The sequence below is a fragment of the Haemaphysalis longicornis genome, unplaced genomic scaffold, assembly GCF_048455015.1.
Source record: "Haemaphysalis longicornis isolate Haplotype H1 unplaced genomic scaffold, Haemaphysalis longicornis Haplotype H1 scaffold_9, whole genome shotgun sequence".
NCBI lineage: Eukaryota > Metazoa > Arthropoda > Arachnida > Ixodida > Ixodidae > Haemaphysalis > Haemaphysalis longicornis.
In genome coordinates, this window is record NW_027526460.1 from 112472340 (window position 1) to 112487071 (window position 14732).

Sequence of the window (14732 nt, forward strand, 5' to 3'; positions counted from 1 at the left end):
TTTTAATGACCAACAGTTATCTTGCTTTCGCATTACATGCCCTGCCGACATCCAGTTCTTCTTAATTTGTTAAGGTAACGTACCGGTTGTCTCTCCCCTCAGCCGGACAGCCCTGTGTGGGTGCTTAGGACCCGCTTTACAGCTCCCGTTCCTGAGCTATCACCGCAATACGTTGAGGAAGAAAGGCGGCGCCTGCTTACCCGTCTCCATGAATTCGAGGTGCCTATTTCCAGGGGCTACCTACAGGCGGACGACGTGTTCCTAGGCCGCATTGTGACCGCTTGTGCTTGAACGTTGCACCTCCTGCTCCTTATTGGTTTGCATAGAAGGATGAAGGGTCATGCGATCACTGCGATACTAGTTTCCATCCAGCAGTGGAAGGGACCCAAGGCGCTGCAACCTGACGCAACTTCCTCTGGCACGTCACTTGCTGCTGGAGTACTAGCAAGACATCAAGGGATCAAGCAAGACATAAAGCAAGAATACTAGGAAGACATCAAGCAAGACATCAAGACATCAAAGTAAAAAAACGAGCAGTACTGACACCGCTGTACTACAGAAAGCATGTTTCACAGGCAACACGCTTTCTTGTGCTACCCTAAGGCGAAAATTTCGGCCTGTCTTTCTCTCACTCGATTCATCCTGCCCATCAAAAGTTTAAATAACGCTTGAGCAAGATGTATATGCGCAGGTGCACTACAAACAACTAAAAGCAGTGGGAAGGTCCTACACGTTCTTGTTCGGTGGCCACAAGAAAGCCTTTAGCGTGTTTCAGTCAAAATGATAGCACATAACTGAAAGAAGCAAGGTTTTTTTTAATTTAAAAATATACGTTGGATTGGTTGTTATGATAGCAAATCAAAGAACACGGCATAAAAAAAAGGACTTAGGGTTGCGCACTCTCCAACAAGATGGAGCGCGAGAAGCGCAAATGCGGGAAATTTGAATACAGTTGAAGTGAGAGAGAAGACCAAGAGCTGGAAGGGTAGTACAGGGAGAGGAGAAAGCGCTACCTTGCCGGGACGTCCGAAGACTATGGTATTTCGACGACAGTTGCAGTGGAGCGAGCAGATAAGCAACAATTTTTGTTATTCTCTTCTGACTCCCATTAGGCTGACTGGCCAGGACAGTCTCCTGTAGCCACAAACTCTCCCATTTCGCAACCCACTTTCCTTTCTTCGTCCCGAGGAAGTCCGCAGCCGTTTAATAAGTAGGCCGTTTTAAACAAATACCGTTTCAACAACAACACGCGTTGAACCATGATTGCACGTGCGGAAACAAGTGGGGTAGGTTCAGGAAGGGATTACTCCAGGCAAGAAAGTCATTGCGTTCGGCAATAAAATTCCGCTGAACAAAATTTTTTTTTCAAATTTGATAATATCCATATGATATGGCCAGCATAACACATTAGGTCTTCGCCCATCTACTCTCATTATAACCTGGTAAGGGGACTGGGGTCAGGAAGGCAAAGACTGTGAAGTACCTCCGGCCTTGCCTTCCCTCGCACAAAGTCCCAGCTCCTGGACGTCCCCTCTCTTCGGCTACGGCAGCGTCATAATCTCACTCCGCCGCTTTTGAAGCATTTCCAACATAAACTCCGCCTTGTTCTTCGCGCTTAAGCGAGCGTACGCCGCAGTAGACGTCCATCCACGTATACTTCCATGGTCACCATCATCACCACGCCGAAGCCAATGGCTCGACGGAAGCTCGTCTGGTCGGAAGTAGTCATTAAAACAAGGCATACAGCTGAGGTCGGTGTTCGTGCACTCTGTTTTGAGAGGGAGAGCGATTTTTAATGAAGTCTGGCGATGTTAGCTGGGCTAAAATGCCTAACTTGTTACGCCAGTTGATGACGTGATGAAGATGATGGCGATGATGTTCAAGAAGTTGATGCGTACAGATACGGCGAGTTATTCACAGCGACTGGTCTAGACCTCTGTGTTGCAGGTACTCTATCAGGGCTTTGATAGCCCTTCAAGCACGTATGGGACAAGCCCATGGTCCTAAAACGTCCTTTAGCTGCATGTCCACGGAAAGCGGCAGTCCCAAAGCCACTACGAGGGATACTCTTTGAGCATCGAATCGAGCACATTCACAGAGCAGGTGCTGCAGGGTTTCTCGCACATCACAGTGTGGACAGAGTGGCGACGTAGCCTGTTTTATCTTGAAGGGGAAGTTGCGCGTGTATGCGACATTCAACCGCATGCGATGTAGAATTGCTTCTACTCGCTTGGAGAGTCCTGGTGGCATTTTAAATTTGCGGTTGGGACCGATGAAAGATAGCGGCGCGTAATGACGTGATACGTCATCCCAGGCTGCATGCTGCATGTTCCATGCCACGCTGGATGCAAGTATAGATGCATCTTTCCTGGTGAATGGTATAGCTACTGCCGATGCACGATGCTTATGTGCAACGGATGCAGCAATGTCCGCCTTCACATTGCCAGTTATCCCACAATGGGCTGGAATCCACTGAAGTGCTATGTGATGGTGCGCTTGTAGAGCTTGGAGATGTAAAGCGTGTATGTCAGGCACAAGCTGGTCTTTTGGAAAAGACGCTAGACATTGAAGGGCAGCCCTTGAGTCTGTGAAGATGGCCCACTCTCGAGCGGGTTGCTCACGATATGAGCGAAAGCCACAATCAGAGCTGCAAGTTCGGTAGCCGTAGTTGACGTTCTGTGACTGAGCATGGCACTGATGGTAGTACGGGATGACGGTATCCACACCCCGATAGTGGATGATGTTGATGACACCGACGCACCAGTGTACACATGAGTGTGGTCTCTGTATATCCGTGACATGTATATCCAGGGCGAGGAACTTTAGTGCGGGAGCCGGAATATACTCCTTCCTCGTGATAACGGGCACAGTAGTTGTGACTGGTATGGGCATGAACCTCCAGGGTGGGTGCTCAGGAGGAGAAGGCTCTTGATACACCTTCGGCAGAAATTCAAGCACTTGTTTTAATCATCAACCTCCATCTCACCATTACTATCATCTGTCTTCAGAAGGAACCCTTACCGTCACCCTACCTCTCCCTACTTCCGGACCTCATCTTTCCAAGAAGCTCTCACTGTGTCCTTACTTGTCATCCTGTTTTTCGGTGGGTGTTCTGTTACTCGGGTGGTTCAGCTGTTTAACACGCCGTATCACATGCCCAACAGCAAGTATAGGCGATATAAACATCTTGACCAATTCCGACATATTTTATGGTATGATGTTTTGCATGCCTGACTGCAAGTCCTGCCATCACACTTTCAACGTAATCCTCCCCGTCACCTCCATCCTCCTCGTCATCAGTAGAATCAAATCAAACAGCAAGATCCATGGATTGCTTCCGCCTCACCGTCACATTTCAATTTCGCTTATTGTTTGACGCTCTAAAGCTCAAGCAGGCCTAGGTGGAGAGGCCGCTCAGAACAGGCAAGAGTGCGCTGAATCTGGGGTGGAGGGAGGCGGAGGTATTGACGGGAGCAACAAAGATGGGGAGTGTTTCATTGAATAAACGTTACTATGTGCGCTATTTTGTCGCAGCGGGCTTGTCAAGCCCCGTCGCCAGTGGTGGGGCCCTTAGTCCAGAGCGCCGCTGGCTTGTGCCGCCTGCTTGGCTTGCTGGCTGACTGACTGAAATAACATTTATTGGAAGAGATGGCGCTAGGCCGTATGGGGACAAGGAGGGTAGGAGAAGGTGGAAAGCACGTCGTGCACTTGCCTTGCTGGATCACAGCATGTTGTTCCTGCTCGCCCTCCTTGGTCAGCGCCTGCTCCCACACCGCTTCCCTGCCCGAATGTTGTATCTGTGGTGCTCGTGACGATCAAGGCTGATAGTTGGGCTCGTTGGTGTTGACTTGGAATCATTTTACCAGCGAAAAACGGACAGGGACCTAGAAAAAAGTAGACGGGGCACTCGCTAGACTTCAACTGAACATCTTTTACTTGAGACATGTAATATATGAAACCGTTACCAGACAGGGCTAAAAAGATAACAGTTACAAGTGATAAAAATGATAAAAACAATGTACAGTCATAGATGCGTACCACCCACACGTCCAAGCTACGTCCCGCGCAGGCGCCCTTGAAAGGAGCTTAGCTATTTTGCCGTAAGAGCGATGGAAGGCACGCTGATACAATTACCTGCCTCCCTGTGAATATGGAAGGCCTCAGAAATCTCTCGTTTCACGTGGTCGCGCCCGCTGCCTAAGACACGTGTGGCACCAAATGCTGGGACACAACCAGGACGCCGCTTGCTTGACAAGTTCTGGGTTTCCTCGGGAACTTGTTGCCTCTGTCGCTGAAAGCCTCATCAAGAAGGTTAAGGTGGGTGCCTGTCCTCCAACAGGAGACTCCGCCAGCCAACCCAGGTTGCGGCGGGTAGCAGTACCGTATGTTCACCAGCTCACGCACCGCTTGAAAAAAGTGGGCAAAAAATGCGGTGTCGATGTACTGCTCCTGGCTACTGCTCCTGGGAAGCTGATGCGGATGTGCCCAGCCGTCAATGAGAACAAGAGGCAAGGCTGCACAAAAAAGCCCGCCACCAGGTTTGTCACCTGTAAAATTGGCGTTGTTTACAGCATTCCGTTGTCCTGCGGCAAATGCTATGTAGGGCAGACGGGGCGCTGTACAAATGACCGTATGAGGGAGCATCGAGCTGCAGTGTCATCGCTTGCCGCGGGGGGCCACTTGGCCGACCATTGCTAGCGGTGTCCTGGTTGTGTCCCAGCATTTGGTGCCACTCGTGTCTTAGGCAGCGGGTGCGACCAAGTGAAACGACAGATTTCTTAGGCCTTCTATATTCACTGGGAGGCAGATAATTGTATCAGCATGCCTTCCATCGCTCTTACGGCAAAAGAGCTAAGCTTCTTACAAGGGCGCATGCGTGGGACGTAGCTTGGCCGTGTGGGTGGTACGCATCTTTGACTGTACATTGTTTTTATCATTTTTATCGTTTGTAATTGTTATCTTTTTAGCCCTGTCTGGTAACGGTTTCATATATTACACGTCTCAAGTAAAAGATGTTCAGTTGAAGTCTAGCGAGTGTCCCGTCTACTTCTTTCTAAGTCTCTGTCCGTTTTTCGCTGGTAAAATGATTCCAAGTTCGTGACGATTTGAGGCATAGCCACGTGACGTGGTACAGTACGGCCATGTTCCGGCAGCATGGATATATGTGTTTATATCTGGTTGGGTACATTTTACACAGCATTTACGAACTGGGGTAGGCTTTCATTTCTATTTCACTCCTCGCTGTCGTCCCTTTTTTGTCGAGTTGTTTTTGTGGTTCTGGGTATGGTGTACTAGTTTCTCTCGTATGCGCTGTGATGGCCATTCAGAATAATGCGTGGAGTGACTGGAGATAGAGCGAATTTTCTTTCACTTCAACAGGCGACCGCGGAGCTCGCTCGTAACGTTTAAGGGCCATTGTCCCTCAAAAGTGGACCTGTGGCAACACACACCCAGACCAATAGCCTTAACAGCAGTACTGGGCTTAATGCCACGGGCTGTCTCCCGTTACGATTAGGAAATGCTGGGCGTTCTTAAAAGCCCAGAATGGCTTGGATGTACTTCAGTGGTTATTGTGGAAGCTCAGCCATACAGTTTAACCTTGTACAGTAATGGACAAATCAAACACGATCTCAAACAATTATGAACCAGAACACACAAACAGCGCCATTTCCTTTCATTCAAGTCTAATGGACGCCTAGCCCAATTACAGTACATAGTTGGGAAATGTGGCTTACCAGACATACCAATATTGCGCCATTATTGGACCTCCACAAAAATTGTTCTTCAATTTTGCGTGTTCTGGTTCACATTTTTGTGTTCGCATTTCACATGTCCATGACTGTACATGGATCACCCTAAAAAACACCTGAAAATGGGATGAGACTGTACCAGAAGACATTAAAACTGTATTAAGCTCGATCGACCTTATAGCCAGCATTTTTCTTATTTGTTTCTGGCCTGCTCGTGCGCAGCAGCTTTTGCGTCGCAGCTACTTAGAGTAAACGGTGCCTTTGTAATGAGCAGTATTAACATCCACGCCGAATGCAATCTTCCCAGCAATCAGCAATATACAGGTCGCGGTCGTACGCACATGTTCATATTCAACAGAACGGAAACTGAGTGCATTGCTAATTGCTTCGATGATCAAAGCAGGAATGTTAGTACGCGCATAAACATTCATTCGTAGTGGGGGTCTTAGTTTCAAGATGTTATCACGATCTAGGTGATTGCGAATTCATACTATTGAAGCGATACATATGGGTATACGAGAGAGCGACTGGTTACCTTTTTCCTAATGAGGGACCCGAATCAAATATGGTATTTAAATGTGCGCCCATGGACGTAGTTTTCTTCTTGTGGAATAAAAAACAAAAGCGGGTTCTGTTACCACCTATCCACACAATGCTCTCAAACTTGTTTGCTTTCTTTTTTTACCTTTTACTAGCGTTAGTTCATTAGTGCAGGCTTTTATAGCGAAAGAGAAAGAGAAAGGCACGCCGCAGGGTTCAGTCCTCTCTCCCTTCCTGTTCTACGTTGCTATGATGGGACTGCCCGCAGAATTCGATAGCGAGGACGCTTTTTCTCAATCTCCACCAGTTACCGGCATTCGCTGCACTCCCCCTCCGCGGGTTTCGTGCACGGGGAAGTATTGCAGTGCTGTAGTGAAACGATACGGCTCCCTCGTAATGTCAGGTTATTGAGGCTACAGCGCACTCGAGGAAGCGGAACGTGAAGCGTGTTCGGCATGGCTACGGAAGGACTGCTGCGTTTGACAACTTTCGACGTAAGACAAGACACGTATCTTCCACTTTGGCCCGTTAAAAGCGTGTTAGTGAAAATTCAAAGCCCGGATAAATTAAAAAAAAAAAAACTTTAGAAAATGCGTCGAGTCGTACCCGTCGTTATTAAAAACCCCAAGGAATTCTGAAAGGCTGGTGGGCAGCGTGTTGCGTAAATTACACTGTAGGATACGAGAGATAAGAGCAAAAGAGACCCGAAAAATCATGGTCCAAATTCTATCCTGCGATCACCTTTCTGTTGAGCGAGCGCCTGTTGTAACCTTTGTTGTCTTATGTCTTTACTGTCTTATGGTACACATGTTTGAAAAAGTTAACGGGGTTCCTGCCCCCTAGCCACAACTATGCTATAGGTATTCTTCTAATCCAGGCGTACAAGAAATAACAGGATCTCAATACTCCATAAATATAGGTTAACAACCATAGTCACTAACCATATAGTCCGCTGGCGTTTACATAATTTCAACGCTGGAGTACTTCCCTGCTATTTTAATGGCACTCTTTTTTCTCCGTGGCACCCAGGCGGAGCAGAAATCGTTTTATTTGAACACGTAATGCACGCAAATTTTGTTAAATGAAGTACAAAATATTTACGTGCTCTGTCGGAATAGGGAATAATGATACATGTACGCCAGAGCACTCAACGAGTGTGCCCTAAATTGTAAATGGTATATTAGGCCACGACAAAACAAAAACGTATCGTAATAAAGACGACGTGGAAAAAAAAAGACAGAAGAAAAAAGTTTTCCCTGTTATATATCCACACGCGAGATGAGAAACTAATGCTTATTCCCTCATTCATTTACACATGGCGGATCGGTTACGTTTAGAGCCCTTCACGGTTATCGCATGCTGTCAAAAGCTGTTCGGTGCAATTCAACTGGCTAACCAACTTTCACCCGATGACAATAAGCATGCGTCAACCACGCTTGTTCGGATGCAATTGCCAGCTGCTAGTTAAAATATGGTTCCCTACAAACTAAAGGTTTACTGAGAACCTTTCCGAAGGTACGTTCGGGAAAATGTCACTACTTTACGGTAGGTTATTTGTTCCAATTAATTATGCGGGGCTCAGGGATTAAGCAATGGGGCGATACCATGAGCATACTTGCATGCAGTGTACATGCATTGTACAGAGAATTTTCTCGTTTATCCTCGACCCCAGGCAATTTTTTCACGTCGAACCCGTTGCCCATACCACAAAGGAGGAACATTTTTTTTTTCTTGAGCTTGCAGTAGCTCAGAATAACAGGCGCGCATGCGCACAATACATATCTGGAGTGCGATAGACAAATACGCATGCTCGGAAAAATGTTTCGGAGTCGGCCGCATCAAATGAGGCAGTCAGGATACAGGCCAAGGGCTAGGTAGATCTAATGCTTTAAGATGGCAGCACTCTGCAGAAAGTGTATATGCAGGCAATGTGCATACATTGTATCTTCGCAATGTGCGTCCGCCTGGAAATATGGCCAACAAAGCTGCGTTCAGAGGTTCAACTTCAAGCGTCTAGTGTGAAGCAGCAGTTGCTCAAAGTCATTGTTTTACCGAAATAACGTTTCGCATCCCAGTTAACACCTGTTTCTGGCCCGACCTTACAGTACGCTCCTTACCACTTCATAACCAAGCCAGGACTGAACGGGCAAGTTGGTGGCGTCTGCGGCAAAATTATGGAGGCCATCATTCAATCTCTCCGGACCAAGTAGGTGCCTCCGTTGTCACACCCCGTTATTGCAAACTGCCTGCAACATTTGGCGCACCTTGAGCCGTTGCGTCACGCATCGTGCAAACCTGCCTGCCGTATACCAATGCAATGACTTTATGTACATGAAGACTGCATATTTATTCAATGTTTACAAGTCTATACATACCAGCAGAAGGCCAGCTATCTTATTACCAGTTGAAATCGAGTGCAGTTATAACTACCGTAATGACGTCGCATCGGTTTGAGATCGATCTTCATGCTACCCCGGCCTTCAAAGTTATACTTTTCACCGATTTATCCGCCAACTACGGGCGCGCACATGTAGCACCGGCTAAACATGCTGCAGCTCTCTAAATTTAGCCTTGCCTGTGTGTTGCCATAGCTGACGTAATCAAGCAGCCGTGGAGGCCGGTGCGTGAGAAGCGACACTTTGGGCCGCAATTCCCTGGCTTACAGGGGCTTGTAAATCGGCCGCAAAAATTCCGGATGTTACACTTACGTGTTCTAGATTTTACTCGGTTAAAGGAATTTGTTCAATGTTTACAACTCACTTCATTGTCTTTTCAAATGCTGCCAGAAACAACCATTCAACAGTAGTCCAAGCAACCTACGCAAACAGAATTTTATATTTTCTATTTTTCTATTATTTAGCTACAGCGTGGCTTTCCCCCTGGACTCTTTCTGGGGCCTGCGGAAGCCAGATGGGAACTGGACAGGGGTCATCGGAATGCTGCAGCGGGACGTAAGACATGAAACAATTTTTTTCCTCATCTTGCTTCCTCATTACTTGGCGCCGAAACAAGCCAAGAAATTCATTCTGAGATAAATTCGTTTCATGAATTCTTCCTTCATTGTAGGACAAGCTTTAGATCTAACAGAGACGCTATAGGCTTACTTCACGCGTTATGTAGATGGGGGGATGTGGAAGCGTAGATATTTACGGTGGGAACGCCTACAGTTTCGAAATAATTGTTTTCGAAGCTAATGTTTGCTAATCTCTTCAAGAGGCTTTTCCGTCGCGTTAAATTTGACCTTCATTTGACCGCAGCTGCGCCGTACCCTCGGCAACGCATCACGTGACCCGCCGGGCCGAGCTCCGCCGGTGGCCGCATTCGCCGCGGCTAGGTTGGCGAATGCGCTCTCCGCAGCTGGTTCGCGCCTGATCACGTGACTCGCCGCGTGCACGCGAGCTTGACAATGAATGAGAGCGATGCCAGGCCGTCTTATCGTTGCGTGGGAGCTGGATGTTTTGATGAGCCGTAGTCGGGAAGCAGCGCCTAACCACCCCGAGGATATTGCCCGGCGCGCCGTTTGGCTCGCAAGACGACGCAAGCGGGACCACAACCGCAGACAAAGGCAGGCTTCGGACGAATAGTATAATAATCACAGCTAAATCAAAGGTTGTCCACTGAAACTAAGACTTAACCAGGCTAAGCCAAGCTTTCGCTTTGCATATGCAGGGTTAGCTGGGCTAAGCCGCAGCCCTTTTTTTAGAAACTATTCTCCACTACAAACCTGCGCACGCATAAACCAGCAACCAGTCATGTGCGCGTGCTTAGATGTGACAGACGACGTCGAAAATATCACCTGAAAGCCCTCTGAAGAAGTGATATTGGCTCACGCCGACGTTCCAAGCGGGCAATTTGCTGTTCATCCAGGAGGGATTCGCTGCTACTCCACGAGCTGAACTTGAGGCGGTAACGCGGTGCCAGGAGCTTTCCGTTGTTTTTGCCCCCATTCGCGCTTGTGTTCGGGCCAACGCTTCGATTCTTGCTCTTCTTCCTCGAAACGAACGGCATGCATCCACCCCATAACGATTTAAAACCTGGAAGCCCTGGAGCTCTATTCTCGCGTACAAACTGTCCGTTTTTCTTCCCCCTCGTATGCATCTTACTGTGTGTGCAGTATGTATGTGTAACACATCAACCCACACCCTAACCCCTCGATTGAGGAGGACGGCCGACTAACCGCATTGATCCATGTATTTTCAACATCTAAATACCAGCACAACCGGCATTTCATCGGTAGCGGCATGAAAATTGCCTGTGCGTGCACGCCCCCCTTTTTGTACCCGCAAACCGTGCACGCATAAACCGGAAACTAGTGATGGCGCATACTTAGGCGTGAAAGACACCGGCAAAAATGTCGCTCGGAAGGCCTTCCAAGCTGAAAAAGAAATATGAGCTCAAGCAGGCGTTCCAACTGGGGAAGTTTCTCTTCTACCTGGAGGGATTCGCAGCTACTTGGCGAAGTGATTTTCAGCGGAAACGGCGACGGCGGGTTTCGGTTGTTTTAGGGGGCAGCCCTTTGGCAGCCATTACCTGCTCTTCGCAGGAGCGGCGTCTGTTTATGTCCACATAACCGAGTGAGCGAACGCAGCAGCGACGAAAGAAAGAAAACGGAGAGGAGCGTCTAGCGAAGGGGGAAGTAGAGTACGACACGTGCAGCTACGGTGTTATCTCTCACTACCTTTCCCTCAGACGTTTCATGTGTCGCCACCAAGGAGCGCCTTCCCCTGACACTTTCCCCAGACGCTGTTCCATTCTCCGCTCATCCAAACCACGTGACGTTTGCGCGGGAGGTTCAAACACGATATGCAACTTGCTGGCCGCGGGGGCGCACTCCGAAGTAGCAGCAGAGTAGCGCACGCCGCCGTACGTTCGCTGACCGCTGACCACGCGAACACTTCCATATACGACGCAGAAATGCGCCGTGACCGAGAAGACTGCAGCTCGCGCTGGGCAGAAATTTCATATTATGGAGTGTAGTTATCGTCAGTGCATTTTTTATGCCCATCCATGCTTCTGTTTATTTTTCGCAGTCATCTGATAACCGTTTACCGCCGTTAGCTACGGACTGCGCAACTTGCCAAAGGGGCATCGGTGGAGGCGAGGGGCAAAATAGTTGTGAAAGAGGTGTCAGCGATGATGAGGAGGAGCCCCGGAGCGGCGCCGTGTAAACAGATGACAGTGGAATGAAAACTGGGGTTTAGACATATACTGCTTTGCAGTAATATAAATGAACGTCTCCTCTCCTCCCGCCTCCTCGCGTGCCTTCTTCTCCCGATATCGGCCTAAGATGCTGCATTTCTCGAACAACGGCGTGCAGATGCAACCTTTGCAATGCGCAGCATGGTGACCGCCAACAGACCCGTTGAGCGTGATGGCGTGCTCGCACAGACGGTCATTAATGCAACAGCCAGTCTGGTCTATATTTTCAATTCAGTGGGATGCTGTAAACAACTATAGATTTACATTCAACGAATTACATACCATACATGCATGCCAGACTCACCAAACACATAAACCAAACCAACGCCCTGCCTCCCACCATGTTCGGTTTCCGGGCTGGACTCTCGACAAATGATGTTCATCTCCAACTCTACCACGACATCGTTTCTTCCCCCCAACAGTCTGGCACAGCAGCGATTTTAGCACTAGACCTCACGAAAGCCTTTTACCGGGTCTCACATCAGTCAATCCTCAATGGCCTTTCCTCTATCTCCCCTGGCCTACGAACGTACAATTATGTGAAAGCATTCCTTTCCTCACGTACGGCTACCCTCCGACTAGGAACCTTACAATCAGGCGAGCTTCACTTACCCCCAGTAGGCACTCCGCAAGGAGCTGTACTATCCCCTCTCCTTTTCAATATAGCCATCCTTCATATTCCAAAGGCTCTAGATTGCATTCCCAACCTACACTTTAGCCTGTATGCAGACGACATCACACTTTGGACAAGCGGAGGTAGTGACGCACAAGTAGAGGAGACTGTCCAAGCAGCAGCGTCAGCCGTGGTTGAGGGAGCCACTATAGCCGCCCTCCAATGCTCCCCATCTAAATCAGAGCTACTTCTCCTCAATCCGACGCGCGCAAACCGCACAACTCCCAACATCTAAATCTACATAGATTCAAAGCCTGTGCCAGTCGTCCCACAAATCACAATCCTCGGCCTAGTCATAAACAGTAATCGTTCAACCACAGAGTATAAGCGCCTTTCTTCACATGTTTCCCAAACCATCGGACTCCTTCGCCGCATTGCTTCCAAAAAACATGGGCTTAAGGAAGCAGATAGGATCTGACTCATTCAAGCATTCGTTGTTAGCCATATCACCTATGCTCTCCTGTACCACCTCCCCTTTAATTCAGAACTGGCCAAAATCAATTGCCTTATCCGCACAATATACAAAGCTGCTCTGCAACTCCCGCCCGGCACCTCCAGTGCCAGACTAGAAGGAACAGGGGTGCACCACGACCCAACAGTTGATAGAGGCGCACCGGATGAGCCAACTAAGCCGCCTAGCCAAAACTACCCCCCGCAAACACCTCCTCCAACGCCTACAGCTAAATGCGCCTATTATTAAAAATCCAAAATTCCCCCTACATATTGAAACCCACGCACATATTGAAACCCACGCCTGCCTCAAAGTACGTCCCCTACTCCGCAATATGCTCCCTCATATTCACCAGCGCCGCAGAGAGCAACGAGCCAAAGCCTTAGCAGAATGCTACCCCATACGGCCCGCCACGGTGTACGTAGATGCCGCCGAGTACCGGCACAAGAACCCTTTTGCACTGGCGATCATTAATGCCTCCCCCCCCCCCCCTCCCCAATCAACTCCCTCACAATTCGTACCTCGGAACCTGCGACGGCGGAAGAGGCGGCAATCGCACTAGCCCTGTCGCACCGCGACCCCTGAATTCATATTATCCGATTCGAAAATGGCCATTAGAAATTATGCTGCGGGTACCATCTCAGCCCAGGCCCTAAAACTTCTTATGCAAAATCCACCCATCACCCAAGTAGAACTGATCTGGACTCCTGCCCACACTGGGCTTGGAGGAAATGAGGCGGCTCATGCAACAGCCCGAGCACTCACCTCCCGGGCATACCCCAGCCCCATTGCTTCCCACGGAGCCAGGTCAGCTCGCGACAGCCTAGTGGGCTACCACGACATCACCATGTATTACAGCCTATCTCATCTCCGATACCCCCCGCCCACCCTTCCCTCAGCTACACGGAAGAACGACTCTGGAGACTTGCGGCGCGCAGGCCACCGTGCAGCACCATATGTGGGCCTGTCCCGACGACCCCCTACCCCCAATCACCACCCTGGAGCTATGGGAGGTGGCGCTGGGCTGCTCTGACCTGACGACGCAACAAGCCCTGACAGCAAAGCAGCCAAGGTCGCTGAGCAGCTGCGGCTGTTGGCCACCCGCCCCGCCTAACAGGGCCCGATTTAAATAAAGTCTCTCTCTCTCTCTCTCTCTCTCTCTCTCTCTCTCTCTCTCTCTCTCTCTCTCTCTCTCTCTCTCTCTCTCTCTCTCTCTCTCTCTCTCTCTCTCTCTCTCTCTGTTGACAGGTATTATCTGCGTTGTGGTTGGAATTAAGTTTCCTACACAAGCGCGCAATTTTTTTCTGTGCCGTGAACACGACGCGAACGCCGGATCTTCCCACTACCTTTTTCGTATTGCGGAAAACGTTATGTACAGTTGTGAATAATTGAAGTGATAACAGAGAAATATGAATAAAGCACGCAAAGTCAAAGAATATGGATGCTGAAAATAAAAGAACGACCAACGAGGCAGTATATTTGGAAAGGCACACTTCCAAGCTTTGTTACAATAATAAAGGCAGGCAGGTATTCCAATTGCACGGGAATAAATCGCGCTTTTTGTGTGTTCCGGTTCGTATTTCCGTGCTAGCGTTTCATTTGTGCGTGACTGTACATAAAGGATCGCAGCCGTGCAACATATACTGCATTGGCCCCTAAGACTCTCTATATATTGCCGAGTTTCATTTACCTGTCATTAGTTAATTCACAGTGCAGTTGTAAATAAGGTAGAATTTTCAGATGCTGTCAGTACATGTCGTCTATGCAGGAAGCGCGGAAGTATGGTTGTACCAAACGGCTGTAGCTCTTGTTTTATCGAAACTATTTGGAAGCAAATTACATCACTATTTGTAGCTAGGACGATATCTAACTTTGCATCGAGTTTTGTTTACTCTTCATAATTACATAGTTCCCAATTAAGTTGTAAATGCTGTGAAATTCCCATCTGTTTTCAATACATGGGCTACCACGGGAGGGAACCGTACAGCCTAATGTTTGTCCGCTAGAATAAAACTCAAATCTTTTAAAGTTTCATTCCGCTGATTGGATGGGAAGTAATCGAAATCGCGAATTTCAAACGTATTTCGTTGAGTGCACTCCTCAGACTATGCCCAGCTTC

At 48.6% G+C, this 14732-nt stretch overlaps 1 protein-coding gene across 1 annotated transcript in view; it reads left to right on the plus strand.

Moving 5' to 3' along the window:
* The first annotated feature begins 6745 nt into the window (after positions 1 to 6745).
* The window catches only part of LOC144153361 (putative glutamate receptor), a 59582-nt gene continuing 51595 nt past the window's right edge, over positions 6746 to 14732 (plus strand). Inside the window, exons 1-3 of the mRNA XM_077685013.1 lie at positions 6746 to 6784; positions 8396 to 8496; positions 9151 to 9241. Of these exons, the coding sequence (XP_077541139.1) occupies positions 6746 to 6784; positions 8396 to 8496; positions 9151 to 9241 (231 nt within the window). The remainder of the gene's footprint in view (positions 6785 to 8395; positions 8497 to 9150; positions 9242 to 14732) is intronic.